The 27544-nt window shown below is 51.9% G+C and overlaps 1 protein-coding gene across 2 annotated transcripts in view; it reads left to right on the top strand.

The window, feature by feature from the left end:
- Nucleotides 1-27544, top strand: part of robo1 (roundabout, axon guidance receptor, homolog 1 (Drosophila)) — a 155303-nt gene that overhangs the window by 91777 nt on the left and 35982 nt on the right. For both annotated transcript variants that reach the window (XM_030107741.1, XM_030107742.1), the window contains exons 3-6: nucleotides 22215-22372; nucleotides 25893-26013; nucleotides 26498-26636; nucleotides 26723-26850. In XM_030107741.1, the coding sequence (XP_029963601.1) occupies nucleotides 22215-22372; nucleotides 25893-26013; nucleotides 26498-26636; nucleotides 26723-26850 (546 nt within the window). The remainder of the gene's footprint in view (nucleotides 1-22214; nucleotides 22373-25892; nucleotides 26014-26497; nucleotides 26637-26722; nucleotides 26851-27544) is intronic.

A 27544-nucleotide genomic window follows, 5' to 3' on the forward strand; every position in this document is an offset into this window, starting at 1 on the left:
GACTTGGCCTTCCTCCCTGTTTACCACTGCATATAATCCCCCTGTCACTTTGACAGGCTTCTTTTGGACAGAGGATAATTACAGTCAGCCCGACTGTAAATTATAGACAGCCTCATGAACACTTGCAGTGCCACAGTGGGCTTTCGGTAAGAATGGATACGTGACATTATTTATTAAGTAATAACCCTATAAGTGTTATTCAGCCAGGACTTTGGCTGGCTGCTGCATCTCGGGGGTTATAATCATCATTTTTTCCCGAGCTGACTGTCAACAGTACAGTGTGCTAAATGGTAATTATTTCCCAGTCCTCAGCATACAGCGTATTCCTGTGGTGGCCGACACAGCCCGTGTAATAACCAGGTGAAATGTGCGATTGTCTGGAAATGCCAAAACAATGCTGAAGCACTAATGTCCCAGCAGAACACTTCTGAGGGAGTGCGCAGGCCTAATTTGCCTCATCTGCAATGAAAGAGCTGGGGAAACGTATTTATCTCATGATTCTGGGCGAAGCTCGCGCCTCCATACGTCGCGGCTGTCTGTGTTTGCTCGCCTCTCTCTCTGTGGGGGTATATTCTCGCTCTTCGGCAGAGGTCTCTCCCCTTTCCCTCTAATTGGCCGGCTTTCCTCTCTCCTTGCCTGCTAGATAATTGGACATGCAGCCCCAGCCCTCGCCTCCCCATCATCGCCTCTCCGCAGCCCCCTCTGCATTCCGTATACCTCTCATCCCAGCGCGAGTCTCTCTGTGGACTCATCTTTGACCAGCGGATCAAAGAGAATACACAATCATGCACTGTCCAAACACGCTGCTGCACTAACCCACAATGCCAAGTATTGATATGGAATGAATTTTTATGTCCAATGTATCGCGTCCAACACCACCTCCACCGCCCGGCCCTCTGGAGACCGAGAGGAGGATCCCGTGCAGCATGCACGGAGAACAAGGTAATTCGTTTTGGGGCAACCCTGGTGGAATTATTCATGAGGGGTTCAATATCAAAATATTCTGCTCTGCTCTGGCCCTTAATAATTCATGCTTAGCTTTCGTCTTCATTGGTACAGAGAGCAGGGGAGTCATCCGTCACTGCGGGGAGAGGAGGCTTAACTAGTACCAGCCTCAGCGCCGGGTTGTCTCCAGGTTCACGGAGGTAGAGCAGGAGGGAGGGAACAAAAGGAAAAGGCGTGTGGCTTTGTCACCCTGATGAGCGAGCCCCCCCCCCCCGTCTGTGGGAACGGCGGCGGCTCGCAGGAGGAGAGGGCTGAGCTGTTGACCTTTGAGTAAAGGACCACTGCTTCCAGATTGAGTGATGGTGTCAGCCGCCAGTGTAAAACACCTCTATTAGGAATGCCGAGCATGCTTGGGTGCTTCTAATTATGAAGAATGCAAAACAACAGTCAGGAGAGACAGGAGAGGTCGCCTTGCAGTCAGCCGTACGCCAGACTTACTCACCAGCTCCTGCTATGCCGGACCCACCGCCGCGTGACTGCTCGGCTTCCCTCATGCTCCGACACATTCCCTCCCGGAGCGAACGACTCCCCTCCTTCGACATATACGCCGCTCTTTGTTTTCCACGGCGCAGAGTGTCGGCGTCTCTAAACTCGACAGCCCTGGAATACAGTCAAAGCATCGCACAGCCAAGCATTGTGCCGAGTGCAGCCAGCAGGCGGGACCCAGTCCAGCGAGTGGGCGTCCAGACAGGCGGCCAGGTCCGTCTAGGAAAGGCTGAGATCAGCCAGGAACCAGAGGGAAGTAGCTTGGCAGTTGTGTTTAGCTGAAAACAGACAATGATGCAAGCCATCTGTGTGCAGTTTTTACTCTACTGTGCTCCCCACCCACCTCCTCCGTACCGTGCTCCAGCGCTACCAGCAGGCAGGTGAAGCTGCTGGGCAGCGGCCGCTGGAGGACGTACACATGTAGAGCGGAGCGAGTCCCGAGAGCCCGGGGTCAACGGCAGAACACAAATAACTTTTTCTCTTCCTGGAGCTGTGAGAGAGCGATACGACAGTCCCGCCTACCCCCCGTTCTCTCCCCGTCCGCCCCTTCCACCGCCACCTCGGAGCCTGATCAGTCACTGAGAACTGAGAGCTCATTACAGCAGACCACAGAGGACCTCGGCCGAGGTGCAAAGACTAACGAGGGGCCGGGCGGAGAAAGGCCGGGGCGCTGAAATGCCATCGCTGGCTCTCTTCTGTCAGCGGCTGAATTTATCCCCGGTTAGGTAGGTGATATCTGGACCGCTGCTCGTCTCTCCGTCAATATAAACACGATGCGTTGCTGTAATTCAGATGATGATCGATGCTGTAAAACCTCAGAGTTCATCTTTTCTTCAGCAGTAAAACACGGATCCGGAATAACACATCTGGTGGGTGGTGCGTCATCTCATCCCGTTTTACTGTCCCCAGCTCTATAAAATACCTCCATTTGTTCAGCCAAGCTTCGCCGTCCTTGTGCCCTCCCCAGTAACCTTGAACGTGATGGAGGAGGTCAATCTGGAGCAGACGGGGAGTCTTTTAAAGGAGGAATACCGAATAGAATGAGGGAATAAAAGACTCGGCTTTACTAATGAGGGCAGCGCTGGCAGCCAGGTGATTATTCAATATCTGCAAATCCATCCTCTGCCCTCCCTTTCTCTCACTTAGCCTATCTCCCCGCTCCGTCCTCTCATTTCCTCTGTCTTTGTCTCAAAAAGCCACTGTAGGAGATTCTCTCATCTCAGCAAAAATTAATTCCCCTTGTATTGCGTTCACTACTGCTGTCTGGGATTTAATATCTAAATACTTTATATGCGTCCCTCCTGAAAGCATTTTATTCCCGCTGCGGGAAATGAACAGAGCCTGGCAGAAAGTCACTAACAGGGAATGCTGGGAAAGAAAATATGAGTTTCAAATGAGGTCCAGGTGTGCAGGTAATCAATTTCATGGGGTTTGGTTTTGCAAGGCCGCGCGCTGAAGGAGACTGTCATAATTGGGCCACCATTTCAGACAGGTAATGGCTTCACGGCATTCCTTTCAGGACACACACTCCGACACACACATTCCACACAAACCACAGGCCAGCCAGCACAATTGAGACGGATAGGTTTGTGGCGTTTTTCTAGTTACCTCCGCGTTTCAAGGACTACTGCAGGCCCGTTCATTCATCACGAGGCGACGGCTGTTTAGAGGAGCCGGTCAGATTTATCGCCGCGGACGTCTCCTGTTCGGATTGTTGCCATTAGCTAAGAGGAGCTGTCCACACGTCCAGGTGCTGCGCAGTTAACAGACCTTTTTATTGAGAATTATCTGTGAATCGGTTCACGTCGGTGAGCTGCGAGAACAGCTGACGGATGGTTTTAATGGCTGATAGATCTTTCTGTATTGCCTGCAGCGCTCTCACCTGCTAAATTCACGGGAATGAACAAAAGCTTAAGTTCCAAAAACATATTTTAATAAAGTTGACTCAGTTTCCTGAATGAATGCTGCTCCATCCACTGAGCTCCTCAGCAGGAGATCCATCCCGTAAAAACTACGACCAAAGATCAAAACACTGAGTTGGGTAACACTTTACTTGAAGCACCTGGTATAACTCATTATAAGTACATTTATAAAGCATTATAATGCCATTATAGCATGTGTAGCTACAGTTATAAACACTCATAAATGATCAAAATGCCAGGACCGAACCCTGACCCTGACCCTGACCCTATGCTGTATAGTGGGTTATAAAGCATCCTGATCATTTATGAGTGTTTATAACTGCTGATAATGTTATACTGGGCGCTTCAAGTAAAGTGTTACCCTGAATTGTTCAGCGATTGACATGTTTAAGAAGTCTTTTCAATGTATTTTCAGATTGAATTGTCAACGGCCGTTTTTAATATTGCTTTGCTGTTTTTAATTTGTCGGTCGTGATAAATCACACTCACACACTCACACACACACGTATTGATTCTAACTTAATTTATCAATGAAAAATGAATCAATTACTGAAACTTAATAACAATTTATACACGGTTAAGAAGAAAGAAAGGATTTGTTCAGGCATTTACACAGACTGCACACAAAGAATATTACAGTCTCTTGATTTCTTTTCTCCAGCCTTAATGGATCCAATTACTCTTTCAAAGACTGCCAGCACTGTACCTTATGGCGAGCCAATTGTGATGCTAATTCAGTTGTTTTTAATGGACACACTCTCAATAATGAACCTTGGTGGGATGGAGGAGGCGGCGGCTCACGTGGTAAAGGTATATTATGCTAATGCGCGGTGCAGAGGGGTTGTCATGTCTTGCGAGGCGGGGGGGGGGGGGGGGGTCATATAGCCCCCCGCATAATGGAGAAGCCCTTCCTATAATTGCTCCCGGTTTTGTCCCTTAATGGGAAACGAGGGGTTTGCTTCGCCCGCTCTGAAGCGCGTCAGACTCTGTTCAAAAACAACATAAATGGCCACATTTGCGTGCGCGTCCCCTGCTGAGAGACAGTGTGGCGTTTTTCCACCGCCCTGCTTTGTTTACCGGTCACAGTTTGGGATTGTGGGCTTGCCGCTGCGTTTGAGGGAGTCAGACAGCGACACCACAGCAGATGGCTGGAAGAATTCAGTCACGACTGAACTGAACTGACTCAGGAGGATCGCTGCGGTCCGGGATCACGTCCCTGTCCAGCAGCCTCATGCTCCCGGCTCCTCTCCTGACCGGCCACCGGGTTAACACGCCACCGGGGTGAGGGGTAAAACCTCCCCCTCTCCTCCCAGGATCCCGATCTGTGACGCCCGGCAGACGGGAGGCTGGGACGGGGACCGCCGGACACAGAGGAGGTCGCTGTATCGCGTTTCACCGCAGACGATGAATAGATCTGGGACGACCAAACATGTTCTGCCCCCGGGCTGCCGAGGGCACCGCGGTCCGAGAAGAGAGAGCGCCGGAACACAAAAGAGTGACTGAAGTGCATTCCTGAAAGGAGGAGGGCTGGGATTGAATGACAGGGGAGGACAGGGGCCCACCGGTGACACTGGCGGCCAGTGGGATCGAGTTTTCCTTCTGAAAAGCGGTCTCACAGAAACAAAGAGCCTGGCATCTGTCTGGAAGGCAGAAACAGAGCCGGGATCTTGTGCTGTGGAGTGCGGAGGGTTCACTGGAATGCCTTTAATGTAACCCAGCCCCGGCTCTCCTCACACACTTCAAGGTTTTCCTTGTTGGATGCAACATGAATAAAACTGCGTCAATTAAAGCGCACTCATCAGCCGCGAAGCTCCCGGTTGAGGAGTTTACTGTGAGCAGCGGTGAGGTGTGTGTGCCAAGATGACTGGTCTTGTCCTCGGGCTACATCCTGCGTTAGATAAGGATCAGCATTCCTCCGCTCTACAGATGTAGGTCATGTAGCCACAGTGGTGCAAGCGGCATTCAGTCTTGCTTCATTTGTTTTATTACCCATCACCGTGCACCGCGAGGTTGGTGCCCTCGTGCCTGGGAGATGAAATCTTGCTCCGCCTTGTTTATTCTGTTTCCCTTCAGCCACGGAGCTGAGATAAAACCGTATCTACGTCCCTCTCAGGGCAACGCACACATAATTCACCGCGGCGGCGACACAATGGGGCGTGTGTTTGCTCTGGGAAGTGGAGGCGGCCGGTGAGTTCAGGGCTCGCTCCGCACAATATACACTAAAAATAATAAGAAATGTATCCGTTTAACCCGTTCTAGACGCATTGTACACTTAAGATGAATGGACATGCTTTGTATTTGCTTCCTTCAAAGAGACATATCAGATACGACCTTATCTGACTTGTGTTTTTCCTGTTTTTCAGGGAAAACTCAAATTTTACGTCATGAGATAAGTTAGACGAACACTTCATGTTTTTACCAGTTGACCTGAAGAGACAGATTTGTATGTAGCTAAACCCACAGCATGGAAAAGTTAAAGAATTCTACTTATTGTTCTTAAAGGATCATAAATACATTGAACAATGTTTGTCGTTAGAGATAATTGAGGGCTGTAGGTTGGTTGGTTGGTTTATTTCAAATCTGAAAAATAAAATAAGCAATCAATGAATCAAATAAGAAGAAGAAAAGTAGATGTGAATAGTAAATAGTGAGAAAGAAATAGGAAACGGAACAAAGAGCTGGTCACAGTTAGGAAGTGTTACAGCGTCACGCCAGGAGGAAACCTGGAGATGGATCCACGATCCCCGGAGGCCGGGTCGTGTGGAGGTGGCTCCTCTGATGGAGCACACACGTTTTAATGCCTCTTTATGGTGGGAACTGCCCCAGACAGAGATCTGTATCAGCAGAGCCGGGAGCGAGCGCAGTCCGGCCAGCAGCTCGATGCAGATGGAGCTCCGGTCCAGCGGCGACGGCGTCTCACGGGGTGGTGGTATCCTGTGAATCGGGTCTGGAAGCACTTCCCCTGTAGACATACTGCCATGGGACAGGAAGAGCTTGATAGGAACCAATTAGCTGCGATTTCACTTCAGTTAGCTCCTCTCTTCTTTGAGGTTTGACTGTATATTATCTTTGGGCTGAAGAAACGGCGGGATGCTGTCAGGGACTCGCTGGAAGTCTGCGGAGCTCATGTTGTCTCTCCAAAGCAAGTGCTCAAACACTCTCCGCGGAGTAAATAAACAGGGACAGAGACAGTGATCAAAGGCCAGCTTAAGTGCTTGGCTCAGTGTTTTTGTGTATTTTGTTCCTTATGAGACGCTCACTCCGGCTAATTCTGCCCGGGAATTCCAGTCAGTTTGGATTTAAGGTTGCTTTTCCTGTACAGAGATATTTTTGGCACATTGTGCTGTATACTAATGCGTGGTTGACATGGTAGAAGGAAACGCTTGATCCTTACTGAAAAGGAAATTGAAAAGAAACAGAATACCGGGAGTCACATTTCATGAAATAATAGCTGAGACAGGAAAGAAGAAAGGAGGGAAAAAAGCAGCGCAGAAACCAAGAGTCATTTTCTGGTTGGCTCCAAAGAAGCAGCGTGAGCAGGACAAACCTATAGGTGCCATAGTGGATGTGTCGGCAGCGCGCCGAGCATGCGTGGCAGTTGGTTGTGTGTGTTGCAGTTGGTTGTGTGTTGCAGTTGGTTGTGTGTGTTGCAGTTGGTTGCGTGTGTGGTTGTGTGTGTTGCAGTTGGTTGTGTGTGTTGCAGTTGGTTGTGTGTTGCAGTTGGTTGTGTGTTGCAGTTGGTTGTGTGTTGCAGTTGGTTGTGTGTGTTGCAGTTGGTTGTGTGTGTTGCAGTTGGTTGTGTGTGTTGCATTTGGTTGTGTGTTGCAGTTGGTTGTGTGTGTTGCAGTTGGTTGCGTGTGTGGTTGTGTGTGTTGCAGTTGGTTGTGTGTGTTGCAGTTGGTTGTGTGTTGCAGTTGGTTGTGTGTTGCAGTTGGTTGTGTGTGTTGCAGTTGGTTGTGTGTTGCAGTTGGTTGTGTGTGTTGCAGTTGGTTGTGTGTGTTGCAGTTGGTTGTGTGTGTTGCATTTGGTTGTGTGTTGCAGTTGGTTGTGTGTGTTGCAGTTGGTTGCGTGTGTGGTTGTGTGTGTTGCAGTTGGTTGTGTGTGTTGCAGTTGGTTGTGTGTTGCAGTTGGTTGTGTGTTGCAGTTGGTTGTGTGTGTTGCAGTTGGTTGTGTGTTGCAGTTGGTTGTGTGTTGCAGTTGGTTGTGTGTTGCAGTTGGTTGTGTGTGTTGCAGTTGGCGTGTTGTGTTGGAAATCAGACTTTCTCGCTGCGTGACTCTTCCTCTGTGGCCTTTCAGGGATTTTCTTTAGGGAAATGATTTTTTTTTTTTTGACTCTTCCAAGAAAGAGTAGAAATCCAGCGTGGCGTGCTGGACGGGGTCCATGCGCCCGTGGCCTTTGTGTTTCATGGTGACCTGCCAAGGATGGCGTGCCAGAGGGAGGCGCTCTCTGCGAGCCGGCGCCGCTGCCTTCTGCCGAGGCCTCGGGCCGGAGGTCAGAGGGCGACTGGCTGGAGCTGTCAGCTCCGTTCTGCCTCTCAGAGCAAACACACACACACACACACACACACACACACACACACACACACACACGGTGTACAGGCACGAGTGGTCAAGCTCAATTCGCAGGAAACACAAACACCGCGGCGCAGTGAGTGCTGTGCTGGCACGCTGCCGCGGGTCTGGAGAGGGGAGGCGTCGCTCCGACTTTAATCGTGTTGTTGTATGCGTTAGCCTCGGGCTCACTCGGGACTCGCGCCGGCCGTGGGCGGACGCGCCAGGCGGGGACGGAGGGCTTTTAGTGGACAGATGAGGAAGTGGAGGAGCTCTTCAGCCCGGGCATGGCTCTCCTGCCTCTGCTGGAGTGGCCTCGGATTGCTCTCACCGCTCCATTCAGGCGCCTCGCTGCCCGTTCTGACTCCATCCATTCTGAACAATGGCTGCAGTTAGTGGCTTTTTCAAGCGTTTCATTTGGAGAGTATTAGTGACGGAGAGCAGCTACACCTGTGGCATACGTAATGCAGCATGTGTACGTTTGCAGAAGCAGAGGAATGATTGCACGGAGCTGGTGAACGAACGTCCAGCTTCACCCAGTCAAGCTGGTTTGTTTGCTGTTTCATTACTGGAGTCACTGCAGAAGAAGAAGGAGGAAAAAAAAAAGCATACACACAAGCTTGCGCTCGAACGCAGTCCTCCTCTGAAAGAAACACCCTAAAATTAAAATGAAGAAACGGCTCAGGTCCAGGAGCGCGCTCAAAGACATGCACATGCCCAGCCGACGTTCAGGTCACGGCTTTTATTCAGCGAGGCAGCAATTAGTGAGAAGTTGTTCTCGTGGAGGCATAAATGTTTGACAAGCACAAATACCAGAAATTTCCTTGACGACCAAAACTGCGATCCAAAATGTGTAACTGGCAGCGAGCCAAGTCAATACTGGCCCGTTTCAGTCAAGAGTTCAAGCTTGTGTGGAGGCTTTGTCAGGAAATACCCAGGCTTCAAATGAGTTTGCTCTGCGCCGGCTTCTGCCAAAACAGCTTTAGCTTGTGCAGAGCGGCCGTTTGTTTTACCCTTTAAGAGGTCTGAGGCAAAACATCATGCTAAACAGCAAACACTGTGCACATCTGAGACCCGACAGGACAGCGGGAGAGAAATCCACTCTGCAGCTAAACCGCTCTCTGGGTCATTTGGAGGCTGTTCTTCTTCATCTTGCGTCTGCTTGGCAGCTGTTTTTTTCTATTATTGACTACAGTCAGTCAAACAATATGAGCACACATGCACTATCAGGTCTTTTCCATAAACTTTCGAAGTTACTGAATCAGTAACTCAGATTTGAGTGGATGGAGAGCGGTTCATCCCTCGCAGCTGTGGCCTCGGCCACCGGGAGAGAAGCTGCAGCATCAGCGCCGAGCAGCAAACCGCCGCGATGCTCGGCTGGCGGCGTGCAGCTCCGGGCCTCGGAGCGGTGTCGTCACCGCCGCTCTGGCCGGTTTTCAGCCACACGATGACGGAGCCGCCGCTGGAGCGCCGTCTGGCTCCGCTCCTCTGTTTATAAGTTCGGGTTTCCACTCACTTGACTTTGCTGTCGGCTGTCTGAAGGGAGAGGTGTCCACTTTGAAAGCACTACACTCCTGTTTTCCAGGCTCGGCTCCATTTTTGCCTTTTTTTAGTCCCGACTTTAAAGTGATGCTTCATGTAAGTGAGAGAAACAACGAGGACCGAAGACTCTCGGTGAAGAAGAGAGTGAAGGATGCAGATGCAGTAGCAGAAGGGAAAAATATATATAGCTTTCAGTTTTCCCTGAATAATTCATGGTTGCTTTGTGATGAAGAAACTCTGGTTTTATGAAGCCGTATATCACGGCTAGTTTATGCTTAGGATGCAAACACATGAATATACTGGAGGAGGAGATATGGGACCAAGTGAGGAATGTACTGACAGTGTGGCGTCTTCCCTCCCAAACTCACATCTACTTCAGCTTTCAGGCCATCTTTTACCGTTTGTCTCCGCTCTTCATGTTTCCACTGTCAGTGTTTTGATATCACACCCCCTGCTAATTAACAGCACTTTGAAAACTTGACAGATTCCAACCGCAGTCGACACAAGCCAAGTGGCCCCGTATAGACGTCCCTGTCATCTTCAGCTTTGTGTGCATAGCATGTGCAGGCCCTGTCTGATGTGGAATCGCCGGCCAACCAGACACTTGAGTGTCCTTAAAAGTTCTGGTCGGCTCATCTTGAAGCCGTCTCTCATCACAAAGGCTGCGCAGCAAAACCGCAGAGCGATGCTGGTGATAAAAGAGGGCCTGGGGTACTGAGCTGGCATCCATCGCCACTTCAAAGACCGGCAGGATCTATAGGAGTGTGTGCCATTGTCTGCTGTGCAGGTGTGCTGCCTCGCAGCAGGTCTGCAGGCCCACAAAGCCCCAGCTCCGCCGAGGGCCGGCTCAGATGCTATCGGCCCCAAACACAAAGCATGAAGGCATGTGGACTCTGGCTCTGCAGGGTGTGTGTGTGTGTGTGTGTGTGTGTGTGTTTACAGTCAGTTCTGAAGTTTGCGGGCAGTTCCAGTTGTTTGCGTGGGAATGCGGCGCTTTGTTTTCAGTCAGAGTGAAATATGTTTAGCAGAGCTTCCCTGCAGACACAGCGTGGCCCGGGCGTGCCAGCTCCATCCCACATCCTAAAAAAGACACAAATCAGCTGGAATGAGGATTTTTCATTTAGTTTGAGGTTGTGGCTGTGGCATGTCGGGATTTGCGATCTTTCACAACTTCCATGATGTACGACGTTTGGTTCTGAGAAAGGAGGCGAGTCGAAACGTAATATCGTTCTTCTGTGAGGACGGCGAGTTTTCAAGACAGAAAAACACGCCGGAGTCTTTATGCTCTGACAGAGCTGGAGACAGTTTTATTTTTTTCTTTCTTTCTTTTTCAAAAGTATGTCTGTGAATCTGTGCACTTCAGTGTCTTTGCCATTGCGCTTTAATATTCACAGTATTTTTTTCTTCTTCCGTTTGTTTTGTTTGTCAGGTTTCTCATCCTGCTTGTTTCTCAGTGCAACACATGAAATAAACTGTCAGCCTTTGTCTGGCAGACGTTGTGTAGTCTGATGTGACTGTTTGGACAGCAGCGTGTTGCACACATGTCCAGCAGAGACTTCGTCCCCGGCGCCGAGCGGAGAGCAACATTTCACTGATGTCCCCCATATGGCCCCCGCTTCCAGGCAGGTCTCGCCCACATGACACCAACTGCTCCGAATTATTCTCCCTCTTCCCCACAACAAACCGAACGCCCTCATCTGCTGCTCCAGAGGGCAACAAGCCCCGTCGCATCCTGCCCTCATCGGCGTTTTCCCCTTTGTTGAGCACAATGTAGCGTTTTAGCCGCGGCGGCCCTTATCCAGGGGCTGCTGGCGTGTTTGAGCCTGGCAGAAACCAAACACCGATTTATTTGATGATTCGCTCTGAGGGGAGCTGGTGGCAGCAATGCTGTGTGTGTGTGTGTGTGTGTGTGTGTGTGTGTGTGTGTGTGTGTGTGTGTGTGTGTGTGTGTGTGATGGACTGTTTCCCCATGTGAGGCGTGCTGAATGTGTTTTATCTCGGGAGAGGATGGGAGGACGCTGGGGGAGTTGATCTGTTCGCTGGGTCCTGACCTCTGAAGACTGCAGATATGGAGGGAGAGGATGGTGGGGGGGGGGGGTTCTTCCTCTGCTCGTTCATCTTTCTCTGTCTCTCTCTCTCTCTCTCTCTCTCCCCCCTCCTCTGCCAGGGGACAGTTTCAGTTTTACAGCTCCAGCTGAGGTGACTCAGTCAGGTCAGCAGGTGCTAACGGAGACTGGCCTGCAGCACTCGGTCAGATGTCCATCTGTAGCTGAAGACAACGCCTTTAATGCTGTGAATCATTTTCCTCTTCGCCGCCGTCCACTGCTGATTCTGACCCGGCCTCTCACTTCACTCGTCCGATCTGGTGCTTGAGCAGAGCGATTCAAACGTCTGCCTTCGCCCTCATATTTCTTTGGCTCTTCGCTCTGCATTTCCTGATCCCTCAAATCACCCAGCCACCTCTTACTCCTCCAGACCTTAAATTTCCTTTCCTCTTGCTCTCTAACCCTGACCCTCTTCAGAGCCAGATGTGCTCCTCTTCCCTTCTAACAAAAAAAAAAAAAAAAAGAAAGAAAGAAAGAAAGCGCCTGCGCTGCAGAGGGACTCAGTTGGCCACATGCCTCTGGATATTCACCGAGGCACTGGCATTGAGAAAAGACTTTCTTTCCTTGAGCGGTGACCTACAGATCGTATTTTCCTGTGGTTGTCTCCACGGACACCTGTAGAAAGCTGAAATGCTAAAGGCCAGGAGAGGAAAAGGAAAATGCTCCAGATTCCTAAAAGCAAACACCAGAACGTTCACGGGACAGGGGAAATACAGTAGAACGTCAAATTAAAGCAATAAAGAGTTCTGATTGAAAGACATGGGAACGTGCCAGTGGCCGTCGTTACAGTGCTCATTCGACGGGGTTCATTGCTTCTGCTCTTGAAGGGATTGATCGCCTGAGGAAAGCCCTTCAGTGTGATTAGATGGTCATATATTAATATTTCAGATGTCGATGTTTTGAAGCCCCGTCGCTGCCTGCGCTGTAGAAAGGCTCTCCCTGCAGGGGGTAGCCCTGAAAAGAAGGTTTGTGTTTAAAATTCTCTTTTAAAATCACCCAGTCGGGCTGCCAGTCGACTTAAAGCGAATCGTCTGAACTCGTATTGTGTGGACGTTGTTCTCCAGTCCGTCATCGTGACAGCTAATGGCTTCGTCAGGAGCAATTTGAGAAGCCTCTTGTCAGGTTGCATGAGCATCGCGGCTCGCCGGGCTGATGCAAACATTATGTTAACAGATGTGGTTTTAATGCAGCGCTCCATGAGGCGGCAGTCAGGAGTGTCTTCAGTCGCAGATCTGATAAAGAAGCGTTTTCCCGTGGCGTTGGAAAGATGAGGCAGGAAAGCAGGACCACACAAAAACGCAGAAATGTCCTCATGAAGTATGTCTGGACGGAGCCCACCTCCGCTGTCGTCTCTGTTCAGAGGGCTGCCGAGTTTAAATTCACCGACCGAGACGTGGGCGACCTCAGCGGAGGGAAGGGTTTCTCCTCCACCTGTATAAATCTAGCAGATATTTTGGAGTCCTCTGCGAGCAAAGTTGCTGCAGTGGCTTTAAATTTCCCTGCTGCCGGCTTGACTCTGTCCCCGCGGGAGAGGCTCCATAAATCAGCCTGCTCGGATGTTCCAGGCATGTTAACAGTAGCAGAGTATCCCATAAAACACAGTAGCTAAACTATGACTGAACATTTCTTTTGTCTGTGCCCCGTCTAATGAAAACTTAAAGATGGAAAATCTGGGACTGAACATCAGTGAAACCCTACACGGCGCCGATTTCACAGGGATCAGAGTCATTTCTGGCACATCTACAAAACCTCCTCCCTGGCATCAGCAGCCCTCGGTGCTGCCTGTTGACAGGCGCAGTGAAAAGCTAGAGCACCGGAGCGTCTGGCAGCCGTCCTTCCAAGAAGCGCGCTGTCGCTCGGTGGACGAGCGCTGCAGATGAAATTTCAACTGAACCCTTGGTTCTGGCGCGGGAGATCTGACGGCGTCCGGCGTCCCGGTCCTCTCGGTATCGCTTCCCACTGTAACAGATCTCCTCTCAGATATGGACGTGGACATCTTTTCATCTTCCCGGGTCCATCTGGGACGGTTTACGGTCCATGTGGAAACTATTGGAATGGGGACGGCAGCTGATCAGAGAAAGATGTGCCCCTCCGGAGCTCCGGCACATGTTTGGATACCAGCGCTGCTATTTGCTCGGTCTCACCCTTTTAAACATTCCTGCGCCCCAAAACCCAGCTCACCTCCACACTCTCACTTAACCTCCGCGGCCTCGCTCCGCCGCCGTCCCGCCCGCTCCCTCCACTCCCCCCGGTGCCTGCTAAAGCGATTGGCGAGGGATCGGGATGGGAGGAATGAAAGTGGCCATGACGAAAGACTGAGGGATCCGCTGTAACATTGCATTGGTTGCACTGAGTCCCCTCGGTGTTTTTCCCTTCCCTGTTTTCCTCTCTGCTTGCCTCTTTTCCTCCACACAAACACGCTCACATTACTCTCCTGCAGCCGCTGATGTAATCCCGCTTTATCGTCCCGACCGAGACGCACTGTGTTTCCCGAGACAATGGCTCCCTCCCGCCGCTTCCTAAACCTCCAGCTAATTAGACTTGAACTGGAAACTAACTGGATTAAGCTACAATTTCCATTACTTGCATTCTTACTGAATGAGAAACTCCAGACGTTTTCTTTTTTGTTGCTTTAAATTAGCGTGTTTGACACATGCTGCACTGATCCACACTGGTTCCCATTAAATATTAATAAACTGAAGTCCAATCATGACGGCAGAATACTCAATTAGGAGAGCCGAAGTACGAGTAAACAATCTCAGCTGCACCTCACATAAATACACTGAACTGTCAGTATTGTGCTGGTTGCCATGCATTGACCAGGGGAAGGTTCCTTTGACCTGGAGGCTGAGAACACCTCATCTGCTGGTCCACTTCAAGATCCTGTCCCCTCATCAGTCCACAGAACCACCATCACCATATCAGCCTCAGCCGTTAGCCGGTAAAAAAAGCAGAGTGGTCTCTGGCCGTCAGATCTCCAGATAATAAGACTTGCAGCAGATGTTTGTGTTCAGGAATGGCCTGATGGGGGCGTGCAGCGGGTCAAACGGCCCTCTGCAGGAAAGCGCGCTGTGTTTATGGACGTAGTTCCCCTGATGGAGCGAGCTGGCGGCCGCCGGCTCCTGTTACAGTACCGCTTCCTGCTCGCTATCAGCGTCATCCACTTGGTTCCAGCGAGTCCAGAACATTGCGTGTCGACGGCGCTGCCACTAACCCATTTATCCACGACTTTATCTTATCTCTGCTTTTAGCACCGTCTCACACACACACACACACACACACACACACACACACACCATATAAACACACAGCCGCACGGCGGGAAGGAAAACAAGTTGCCTCACATCCCCTGTGCTGAGCGGATCGTGGCCGGCCGGGTCCCACACAGCCTCTTTGTCATGAGAGACGAGGTGGGGTCAAATCCTGGCGAAGCGGCGGGGGAGGGGGGCTCGGGGGGCTCCGGGGGCCAGGAATGTTAATTGGGAAGATTGTTTTAATAAGGTCCTCATCTTTGCAGATGCTGGGAGAGAGAGTTCGCCGCCGGGGCCACACAGGCGGGAGGGCAGCTCTCGCTGAGAGATTGTCAGAAAACACGAGTGGCAGAATGAGAACCGGGCGGCGTAGAACACACACTGGAACCCAGACACTCGCCTGGCGTGTTCCTGTGGCGGTAAAGGGATTTACCGCAGTGAGCGTCCTGCGGTCACACACGCGCGATCTGCATATCCTCTCCACGTGTGTGTTGTGTGAAATCCTGTTGCGCTGTGACGGCTCAGACAGACGAGCAGCAGCGATTCAAGACGGGAAAGACACGAAAGCAACGCCGCTCAGAGAGAGTCGCTCACCTGAGCCGAGGGAGAGATTCAGAGAAATGAAAATAAAGAGAAATTCTCTCTTGTTGGGCGCTCGTCTCGCGCAGAGCCAGTGTTCGGTTCTGACACCTCTCCCTCTCACGAAGGTTTCTGCCTCCGCTCCAGAAGACCGGAAGGCATTTCTGACATCCGGCAGTCGTCTTTTTCCAGATTTTTTCACCTTTGCTGCTCTGGAAACCCCTCAGAACTCATGATTAGCAGGTTTCAGAGGAAACGCTTGCAGACATTTTAACTTTAGTCATACTTGTTCACACTTTGTGAGCTGTTCTCGCTGTGATTCGGTTTGCAGTGGAGCTCCTCTGTTCCCAGGTGTGTGTGTGTGTGTGTGTGTGTGTGTGTGTGTGTGTGTGTGTGTGTGTGTGTGTCTGAGAGGGTGAAAGAGTCCCAGAATGAGAGAGCAGGCTGTACAGGTGTAGCTGTTAGTGTGCACGGCAGTGTTACAGCGGCTCTTTTGTATGTGCGTGCGCGGCGCCGACGCCTCGGGGCGACGGTACACTCAGCGGCGAGCTGCTCCGCTCCAGCGCCACCTATAGACCAGCCGACACGCTCAGAATGAGCTTCATCCGTGGAGCTGAGGTCTTTAAAGTGAGGGCCGAGGCCCGAGCGGCGAGCGGCGAGCGGAGGCTGGCCCCGTCGTAAACGTGCCTGTGCGGCGGCGGCGCGGCTTTTTGTTGCAGGGGTGGCGTAAATGAGGGCAATTCTCTTGTAAAGCTTGTTTATTTACCCGCTTCTCCCACCTCTATCTCCCTCATTATTGTTTTACTGCTCTGTGAAAATCCCCCAGCTTGACTCAGGAGTGGAGACAGATTAAACTCTCCAGCGGCGGGTTTATGCTGTGTAAAGATTGTAGAAGACTTTTCATTGTTTGACTTGGCCGCCGTCTGATGCTCTACCTGACTGAGGCTTTTTTTTTTTTCACTACCCACAAAATGTGATACAGTATTTTCCACAAAAGCTGTAACAGGCTCTCCGTGAGGATTAAAAACAGCCTGAAAATCATTTTCAGACGAGGACCCAGAGCTCAGGAACTCTCAAATCCACAAATGGCTCATTGGTGTTTTTCAGCCATTAAACCATAATGTGATAATCTCATACAGATGTTTATCACACCGTTCACGTTGTAGTGGCTGGTGTTCCTGTCGGGGATTTATGGGATTTGCACTTTTACCTTTTCAGTGACATTTTCAGACGGAGGGCGAGGGAGGGTCGTGTGTTTTCCCCAACATTCCTCCCTCCTGCTCACACAGCTCTCCAATCTAACGGCTCTGTTTATTGAACTATGAGGTGCCAAGTCACTCACTCACTCACTCACTCTCTCACTCTCTCACTCTCTCACATAAGCCGGCCTCCCCTCTGCCCTGTGTGGCTCTCGCCGCGTTCGCCAAACGCCATCCCTCCCTCTCCAAGCCTGACGAGAAGAATTATGGCCGTTTAAACAAACACCGGCACTCAATGGCCTCTCTGTCTGCGCCGGTTTGGGGCAGAATGTCCTTTATGTGGTGTGTGTGTGTGTGTGTGTGTGTTTTTCCTGTACAGACATAATTGCCATTGGACACCAAAGCGCATGAGGGCTGCATGCATGTGTTTCGGAGAGTGAGGCAGCGGATGAGGAGCTGGGGTCGAATGCTTGGCGCTCGGCAGCTGCTGGAGGCCACAGAGAGTGCAGACATGCCTCCTCGGTGCCTCTGAAAGGTCCGCTACACCACCCGGCGTCGGCCGGGATCGGCCGGCAGAGCGCCGTCACACCCGCGGCCTGAGCTGCCGCCTCGCCGGCGGCTGCGTTCATCTTCTGTTTGCGTCTTTGTGTGTTTTTGTCAGACTCGTATCTTCGTTACTTTACTGTTCAGGCCCTGAGTGTTTCTGGGAGTTGATCCCATCTCTCCTCAACAACGTGACTTCACGTCTGCGTCTGCGGAGCGACCTCTTGACATTTGCGCTGCGCAGGTGCGAAGCCTAAAGGCCGGCGGGGTGACAGTCTATCTGCGGCCCGCTGACATATTTACGGGCGTCCGCCAGATATCTGCCGGTCAAGCGGGCACTTAGGCTGTCAGGCCGCCGTAAGCGATGGGACTCCGCAGATGCGGCCTCGTATTGAATGTCACGCTTGTCGAGGGAACTTCTATTGTTTCCGCAGTGATTTATAAGAACAAAAATTCCGCCTAAATGTGAAATCTATAAATTAGTTCCTAAAAGATGAAAACATTTAGAAGTGTGAAATGTGAGATGGCTTTATTACAACGCCGACGGTTATTTACAACTTCCCCGCTTGTCAGTGGTGTCCCTGCGTGCGTGTGCACGGCAGTGAAGTTTATGTGTGTAATAATCTCCGCCAGACGGCATTGTGGGCACGCTCGGGGCGGCCGGCGCGCCGCAGGGCGGGGCGGAGCGTCTGCAGGGTGGACAGGAGGGCCGAGCAGCGCGGGGTCAGAGGTCAGACGGAGGAGGGAGAGAGCGGTTCTCCGGAGCACGGCCGCCGGCCCGCGGTATCTGCACGCCCACCAGCGAAGATACGCATTTCTGCAGTGCGAACACACGCCGCATTCATGCCTCCGGCGAATTATCCGTCTCTGCAGTGAAGCGCCACAGGTTAACACTCCACCGCTACCAGCACGGCTTTGATGTGAGCCGCTCCGTGTGTGTGTGTGTGTGTGTGTGTGTGTGGTAAGACGAGGGGGGTCAGTTGCTGAGAGGGGAGAGAGAAATTTAGAGCGAGAGTGGGAGATGCAGGGAGAGGTGTTTGTCTCACAGGACGGCGCTGGAGGCGAGGCGAGGCGAGGATCGGCGTGGAACCAAACGGTGGAGCTGCTCCGTCAACAAACCGGCTCCTCGCTCTCGGCATAAACAGCTCTCATGGGGGGGGGGGGGGGGGGGGGTATGTTGTCCAGTAAGCACCGCTGTACTGCAGGGCAGCTCATCTCGTCCTGTGGAAGCTGGTTTTAATTTAAATCAGGTATTCGACCATATTTTCAGCAGCACTGGCTTCTCTTTACTTGAACTGCGATGTAAATCTCTTTATGTCTTCTCTGGTTTTACATGTTTAATCCCCATGCTGGACTGCCAGAGTCCAGGTAAATAGATATAATCAGACATTTCTGCCGTCTGAGGGCGAGCGCTGTCAGAGACACCTTGGAAAACGAGCGCGCTGCTCCAGATTCTATCAGGCTTTTAAACTGAATCGCTCGATAAACATCTTGACGCTTCAGCCTGATTAAATTTGTGAACCAAATGAAGCTCAACGAATTTCAGGAAGCGACAGGAGAGACAAAGGGGAAGCGGCAGGTTGCCTTCCGGAGTCGCGCTCTGTCCTCTCCAGCCTGCAGGACCGACTCCTGGTGCCTCCGATAAACCGTTAAACCCCCGCCGGCTCTGTTTTTGTATCCGTCCGGCGGGTTGCGGGGAGCTTGTTTGACTTGGTTTCATTTCCTCAGAACAAAGCTCATCTGATCTTCCCACCCAGGCTTGTGTGTGGCATTAGGGCTGCGTTTTCATTAATGTCGGAGGGGCAGCTCGGGAATCTCATTTTAATTTGACATTTAAACATCTGTTTTCAATTTCCTGAGGAAAGGAGTGAGTGCACGTGCTTGTGTGTGTGTGTGTGTGTGTGTGTTTGTGCGTGCGTGCGTGTGCGGGTGATGAACCTGTGAGTCCTCGGAGCGCCGTGCAGCCGTGCAGCCTCTCATGGAGGGCTTGAATGGAAGAAACGATGGCAGCTAATTGCGTTGGTGTCAGCGCAGCGTCGGTTTGCTCCTGTGAACCGGGGAGGCCGTTCATTACAGAGCGCGCACGGCGGAGCGCGGCGAGAGGGGATCTGAGGCGACCCGGCAGATGTTTGCCACTACAAACTCAACATCTGCTTTGATAGATGTGTCTGATTTATGTCTGCAGTCAGCGGCGTCTCTCACCAGGCTGGGGAGCTCCACCACACTGGAGGTGTTTTGTTCCGAAAATAGGAAATGCGGTGCAGAATAGATCCGTTTACCTCGACAAAGCGTATTGATATCCGTCCAAGTCCGGATATCCGCCCTGTTCCATCCTATCATCAGCATATTTCAGCAAATCCAGGACGGACAAAGAGGCGTCTTCATGCTGGGACCTGTGACTTTGGCCCATTTCCACATATTAAGATACAAACTGAAAATCTCTATGTACACACACACACACACACACACACACACACACACACACACACACACACACACACACACACTGAGTCTGGCCTCCCTGTTAATAGCCCAGGAAATATTATCTGCTGGGGGACAGCTGCAGGCTCACTGCAGAGACAGAATGGTAGAGTAGGCTCATTATCCCAAACACAGATCCAGACCACACCACACACACACACACACACACACACACACACACCGCTTTCAGGACAGCACCGGTGTGAGAGCCTCTCTGTCACGTTTGGGTTTAAATCACCTGACTCTGGGCTCCTAAGCAGGACCGGGGAGGGCGAGCGAGGCCTTCTTCAGCGGGGCTCGCCCGTCCCTCACAGCCCCGGGTCCGACGGGGCTGCTGGCTTGGCGCCAGGTCCAGATCTGGTCTGTCTGTCTGGTGTCTGGTCTCTCTGCTCGCCCTGCCTCCGTCCCAGAGGACGGTGTTTTCCAGCAGGCAGATGTGCTGTGCTGCTCTCAGCTGTGTTTGGAACAAAGAGGCGTTGGTTTGGAGGAGAGAGGGCAGCGAGGGGGGGGCGGGGAGGAGGGCTGGAGGTCGCTCTGCTGTTGGTATAAACACGGAATGATGCCAGTTCTCCCCCGGGCCTCCAACAAGTCAATACGGCATTTCTCTTTTCTTCCCCACACAGACTTTTTATTTCCAGAGGGATGCATGTGGATATGAGCTGAAGGAGCTGCTCTTAAGCCAGCAGGGGGGGTCCAGACCCACGGAGAGGAGACCGTGCGCAATTATTGTCACACTTAATGTTACTGAGCTCACTCAGCCAAACGCAGATTCCAGAATAATCACAGGTCAACTAGTAAAAACAGGGTTTTCATCCTGGTTTCATATGTTAGCAGAACTGGCCTCTAGCTGATGGAGCTGGTTTAATTGAAACTTCTCCTCGATGATCCAGAACGACTCTTCCCATGGGCTGATGGAGGAGAGGCAGGCCGACTCAGCTGATGCAGACGGAGCGTGTTGCTTCAGATGGATCGGATGTTTGGTGTTTACATTTGCATTCCTGGATGACTAGATCCACTTTCAACTGCAGAAACTGAACTCATCCCGCAGCTGCACTGCTGAGTTTCAGATGGACGCAGGAAATCCAGGGAATCACCCAGAATCTCAATGAGACTGACTGTGGGTGTTGAAGCAGTCGACACCGGGCGGCATTAATCTCCCAGGTCGCTGTTTTTAAAAAGCATCAGGAAACAGGGGAGGAGAGCGTGAGGAGTGTATAGTCCTGATCATGAACCTGTGGACGAGGGAAGCTTTACCAGCATGTCACACAGACAGAAAGCTGAAGTTAACTGAGAAAAAAGAAACAGAAATTCTCATTTTTTTTCCTGAAAATTGAACAGCCATGAAATTAAAATAATCCCACGTGGGCCGGATCAAAGTGTGGCCGTGTGAGGGTTAAAGCCCATCCACTTCAAGTGTCCTTGATTTGACTGGAAGCCGCTCGCTGTCAGAGAAGCCCTCTCTGCACTCGGAAATGACTCATTAAGTGCTCGAAAGGTCCAGCCAAGAATTTGTCAGCTGTCAGAAGGTGAGCGAGCCCGACTGTGAGACGACTTCTAGAGGAGCATGAGACAACTCCGGGAAAATCCAGATTTCATGCACACAACACAGATCAATCCGTCCGTTTTCCTGTTTCCCGCGTTGTGTGTGGCCTCACTTCCTCAATACCAGCCCTGTTTTTATATGGTTGATATGTACATGCAGTGGAGCTGGGGAAATGATTACTGGCACACTGTCTGCAGAAAGCAGCTTGTTGCTTTTTCATTACGCTCTCTCCTCTCAGTAAATCTGCAGTTTATCTGTAACACCTCAGATATGGAGCGGGGCGACGCCGCCTCTCTTCCCCTCACAAAGCTCATATGCATTGATCTGCGTTGTTGCGAATAGCAGCTGGTAATGACAGAAATGAGATATTCTGATAAAGCAGACAAAGATCTGAGGTGAGGCGGGATGTGCAGCATCGCGCTCCGCTACAAATAAAAGTCTCAAGCTCAATTCATCTTTCTGAATCTCTATCAACACATTCAACTCCTGTGTGGAAATAATGAACATCAATGCTGTGTCATCTCTTTAAGATCACCTCCAGCTTTGACTAAAACGATGCAGATATGAAGCAGATTGTCCAAAAGGAATTTCCGAGACAGAACTGGTAGATTGGATCTGAGCAGATCCACCAAGGGGAGATGGAGGCGGAGGGGGATGTAAATACAGAGTGTCAAGGAGAGATGAAGGAGTGACGACTGAGCGGTGACGATGTGTGTGTGTGTGTGTGTGTGTGTGTGTGTGTGTGTGTGTGTGTGAGGTATGTGTTCAGTCAGCAGAAAGCCAGGTTAGTCCTGTTAGAGCTGCTGATCGTCACAGAGATGTGTTGATCATGTTCTGTTGTGAAGCTTATTGACAGTTTGATCCGATAAAGGAGACAGGAGGCCGTTAAAAACCGCCTGTTGTAAATTTAATGCTGACAGCATCTTAATCGTCCGTATCTGCGTTCTATTCCATCAGCTGAATCAATGTTCTAATGTCTTCTTCCCGCTCTGCCTGTGTTCCTGCAGTTCTGCGAGACGACTTCCGACAGAACCCTGCAGATGTGATCGTGGCGGCGGGAGAGCCGGCGGTGCTGGAGTGCCAGCCTCCTCGAGGTCATCCTGAGCCCACCATATCCTGGAAGAAAGACGGCGTGAATATTGATGACCGGGACGAGAGGATTACGGTCAGCGCCTCCTTCCTCTCAGCCCTGCTTTCTGTGGTGTTTGAATGTGAGATCCGGTGGAGATCCAGTCACCGGCACTTCAGCTTCATTATTCTGATGCTTTTCGAACCCGGAACGCAGCGTTCCTGCAGCCACGGCGCTCCGTAACTGAGCTCCACTGGAGAGTTAGTCTTCAGTCAGCAGCACTGCATTGATTGCTGATGAAGAAATGAGCTGACCAGAAATCAAACAGGAGAAAGTGATGCTCAGCAGCGAGACTGTCCAACCGAAAGCATCTATTTACATCTGAAGCCACTAATTATTCTGCTTTAATTAAAGGAGCAGCGGAGCCAGCACTGTGGCAGCAATCCGCTCTAGAGGTCTGCTTAGTGCAGATCTGTCTGGAATAATCCCAGCTTTTAATAAACACAACCGTGAGCCTGTGGTCCTTCCCCCTGATAGAAAGAGTGGTTCGGTGCTGCTGATTGGACGTGTGCTTCGGGGCAGTCGGCGCTGCGACTCGCTCTCGGGGAGGAAGCATTCAGCAGCGGGTCTGGATCACATTTTCACAGTTTCAAGGCTCCGGCTGCACGTTATGCAACTGCCAAATAGTTTGGCCCCCCAAGTGCTGACGATGTAGCGGCCTCCGCAGCGCAGTCATGGAAAATCCAATCCTGCCCAGATAATAAATACGAGGTACTAATAAAGATGTTCCGCCCTGCGAGGTAATGGAAACCAGCCCGCCGTACTTGTGTACAATACTTTCTCACTGGTGTGTGAGTCGACACGGTGATTTATCACTGCTGGCTGCGTTGAACCGGGTTGCAGAAGAACACAGGTCTGCACGGAGACCAGCGGAGTTTGGGCATATCGAGTCCTGTTTGCAGTTCAAACCTCTGAACACTGCAGCTGGTCTTCTGCAGAACAGTGGGACTGCTCAGCTCCATCACTGAGACAAACAAGCACATCATCAAGTTTAAAGAGAAGGGAATCACATCTGTCCGTCAGTGTAGCCCCTTTGCAGTGATAACAGCGAGCGTTTAGCCAGCTCTAAACTCTTGCTGCTTTCAAATTCATGCATTTACGTTTTCCATACAGAAGACATGAGCTCACCTGTGTATGTAGAAAACACTGACAGATGAACGGCTGAGGATGAGTCGTTAGTTCCCTTCAAGATAATAAGAACAAACCACTGATAATGATCTATTTCATTATTAATTATTTTAATTTTGCTCAACATGGAAAGGAAAACTGCCTCCTGCTGATACTGTGCAACTTTAAAAACACTTCTTTGAGCGCAAAACGGCCTACTTTCATCTCAGTGCTTCACACACACACACACACACACACACACACACACACACACACATACACATCCACGATTTTGTTTTTCCCGTAATGATATTTTTGCCCCTCTAATCACAGCAAACAGTGGCTCTGTGCTGTGCAGCCTCCTGCGTGGCGGAAATGAGGACTCATTCTCGCCGCTCTACATGCGATTTCGTGCACCGCTGTGTGAAATCCTTTGAACAAACCTTGAGAATCCTGACTCAGACTGGTGTCCTGGTGCCGGGACTCGGGACTCGGGACTCGGGTCAGGACCAGCTGGTGGTGATCACTGTAAACTTCCTGTCAGGCACATAACCTCACAGACTAAGTGTTCCCAAATGACCACTTCAGAAGTGGAGCTCCACGTCATGCTCGGCCGTCTAAATATCCGTAATCGTCCGCGGTGACAGATGGGAGTCTGGACGGTGTCCCGCTGTCTCCGTGTCTCCAGATGAAGCGGTGTCAGAAACAGGACGGTCATCGCTGCAGCAGTGATGCTCAGAGCGAGGATCGAAGTGGAAGGAGGGAGGCTGGGCTTGAAATGTGGTTAATGTGATGAACAGCTGAGCTCGTGAAAGCACCCCACCCCCCCTACTCCACCCCCCAGCATGCATTATGTTCGGGTGGGTTCATTCTTCCCAGCATGCAGCATGCTGCAGGAACGTGCAGTCTCCTTGGTGATCTCTGGCGGTCGGACCCCGGTCCCAGCCCACCTGCAGCGGGACTTCCCTCTGCACTCCACTGCACTTCGCAAAATAAATAAATAAAAGAAAGACGGCGTGGAGTTCAGGCAGGACAGAACCAGCGCTGTTGTTTCCGTCTATTCCTGTCTGCTGCGTGTAAATACCAGCAGCACGCTGTGCCGCGCCACATTTATTTGTGACTTCATGCAGGGCGGTTGTGAAGAGCGTCTCCGCCGAGCCGTAAACACCGAGGCCGCTTGATTTCCCCGTGACGCACGCCGCCCGCCGCTCGCCGCAGCTGGCCACATTCTTCCTACTTCATCTAACTGGTCTTTCAGGAACAATGTGGGAATAAAAAATAAACAGAGGAGGCAAAGCGCCGGTATTTAAGCCCAATCTATTGTCTGTTCGGGGTAAGTGTCTGTCGGCGGCGGCATAAACGCCACACATTGTCCTCCTCCTTTTGTGCGATGGTTGTGGCTAATTATCAGGCTGGAAAACGAGCCGCTGTGTGTGTACCGACAGAACCGGCGCTGGATTGAGGCTGCTGCATTATCAGCGTCGCCAAATGACATGAGACAAAAGGCGGCAGGATAGAGCCATCTCCCTGTAATTCGGGGATAATGGCCGGAGCGTGGGGCTTTCAGCAGCCGCGGCGCTGAGAGGATGTGCGACCCGCTGCTGCATTCATTCTCTCTCTGCAGCTCTCAGAGTCCCTGCTGCTCGGCCCACCAGACGCCCCCGTGGAGAATGGGAAACTGCCACAGACGCTCGGAGCTCCAAGTCTGGATGGAGTGGATGCAGCTTTAAGTGGATCCTTATGTCAAAGCCCCGCAGTGAACCGCCCCCCCCCATCCCCCCCCCCCCCGCCCCCCCCTCACTCCGCTCTGTGGTCCGCCCTGACCTTGGGCCTTTGTGAGAGTCACACTGTTTTAGCTGTTAAGCCTTTCCTCAAACAAACAGTAACATAATGATACTTCAAACCCCTCCAGCACCGCGGGGTGCCCTCAGTAAGCCGGCCTCCACCGGCCCTCCGAGTCCCTCTGCCTCCATGAATATTCAGCAGGGCGGAGACCCCAAGAATGCCTCAGAACCACCAGAACACACCCAAAGAACCTTAGGAATCTCAGACTTATGCGTGCACTTCATGAAAGCTGAGCGGTGATGCAGATGAACGGAGACGTTGTGTGAAGTTGGCCGCCGCCGTCCCGGAGCTCTTCCAGAGGACTGGGGAAGTGTGTTTGGCGCCCAGCAGAGGAAGAGTCCAGCTGACAGTGTTTAGACCTGCAGTGCCGTCCGAGTCTCTACAGACTCACAGCAAAAAGCCCAATAAAGCCGCTTTTTATCGCGGAGCCATTACGCGCTCCGGAGTGCGTTTTATCGCGCCGGCGTAACGATGTTTTGGTACCTGAATGCTCCGGGGCCGCCCGGAGTTCAGCCCGGAGATGTTTGCCGTTTGCTGTTTTCTGAGCGTCGGCCGCAGACCTCCAGCCCTCACACTCCCAGAGCTGTTATTTCTCTTCCTCCAGATACGCGGCGGGAAGCTGATGATCACAAACGCTCGCAAGACGGACGCCGGGAAGTACGTGTGTGTCGGCACCAACATGGTCGGAGAGCGAGAGAGCGAAATAGCCGAACTCACAGTGCTGGGTAACCGAAGGAATCTCTCTCTCTTTTATAGCACCTCAGTGTGTTTTTAACATGTAACACACTCACTCACACACACGCACACACACACACACACACGCCTGCTGTATGAAACTCAACCCAGATGTGAAGCTGTGATTGTCTGTCTCCCACGATGCTAAACGGTGTCGGTGACCTCTATCAGACGGAGAGTGAGATGACCTCCAGTCTCACACTGAACTCTGAATCCGGGGCCGGCTCCAGGAGGGAGGCTTCTCCCGCAGCCAGCTGCGCCGTATTTCACCGGGAGTGACCTCTGACCCCCGGCGCTGTCCTGCGTCCCAGGCAGAGATCACGTCCAGACTCCTGATTTTACCGTCCACTGGACAACAAAAGTCCGACATTATATGAAGGCGGTGCTTTATCTGGGATCCTGGAGCATCACAGCTGCAGATCTGATGTTTGTTTGCCCGCTCCGCCTCTGAGTCGGCTGTCCTGGTCTCCGCAGAGCGCCCCAGCTTCGTGCGCCGTCCCAGCACCCACGTGGTGTTGGTGGACCAAAGCGTGGAGTTCCGGTGCGAGGCCCGCGGCGACCCGGTCCCCACGGTGCGCTGGAGGAAAGACGACGGCGAGCTGCCCAAGGGAAGGTGCGACCCGTCCGCCGCTCCGGCATCAGCGCGAGGTTTTGCAGTCTGGAACGCTGACCGATGCTCGAACGGCCGTTTGAACCCAGGTACGAGATCCGTGAGGACCACACGCTGAAGATCCGCCGTCTGGTGGCGGCCGACGTGGGCTCCTACACCTGCGTGGCGGAGAACATGGTGGGCAAAGCGGAGGCGTCGGCCACGCTCACCGTGCACGGTAAGGCCCGATCTTCTGCACTGCTCTCGTCTCGGTTCTTGTGCAGTTTGATTTACCCCGGCCGCGGAGCAATAATTGCCTCCAGCCTCAGCGCTACACGCTCATCACTTTCAGCTTTTCTCTCTCAATTAGCAGATTGATTTCTAATAAAAAGAAACACTAAAATCCATAAAAACTCTGGAGTTGTGCACATGGGAGCTGAACAGCAATTGATTTTATTTGCCCAATACAAGTGGCATTTCTCCAGAGGCCGTCCTCCCCCAGGTCCGCAGACATACAGTGAAGCGACGGAATATCTGCGGGTCTCCAGCGGCGCTCGCCATCGGACATCTTATTAACGCAGCAGGAATATAAAGCAGCCGGTCACAGAGGGTGAGCATTCAGAAAGGAACCATTCAGAGCAACTGGGGGCTGGGACCCCCCCCCCCCCCCCACAACCCTCCCGAGAACCGGCGGAACACAGGGGCCATTTAACGCCAAACTAATGGGAATGCGGGGAGCCGGGCGAGACAAGGGGGGACGCTGGGCGCGCAGAGCGGCGCGGGATTGGCTGAGGGGACGGCGAGCATGTTGATTTTAGAGGTGACTCTCCACCGATGCAGAACGAGGTGGGAATAGAGGCTGGGGGGGCGTGACGGCGATGAGTGGGGGTGAGGGCGGAGTCTGTGGCGAGGTCAGTCATATTAATGTCACC

This window comes from Salarias fasciatus, chromosome 14 (assembly GCF_902148845.1).
Source record: "Salarias fasciatus chromosome 14, fSalaFa1.1, whole genome shotgun sequence".
In the NCBI taxonomy this organism is placed as follows: domain Eukaryota; kingdom Metazoa; phylum Chordata; class Actinopteri; order Blenniiformes; family Blenniidae; genus Salarias; species Salarias fasciatus.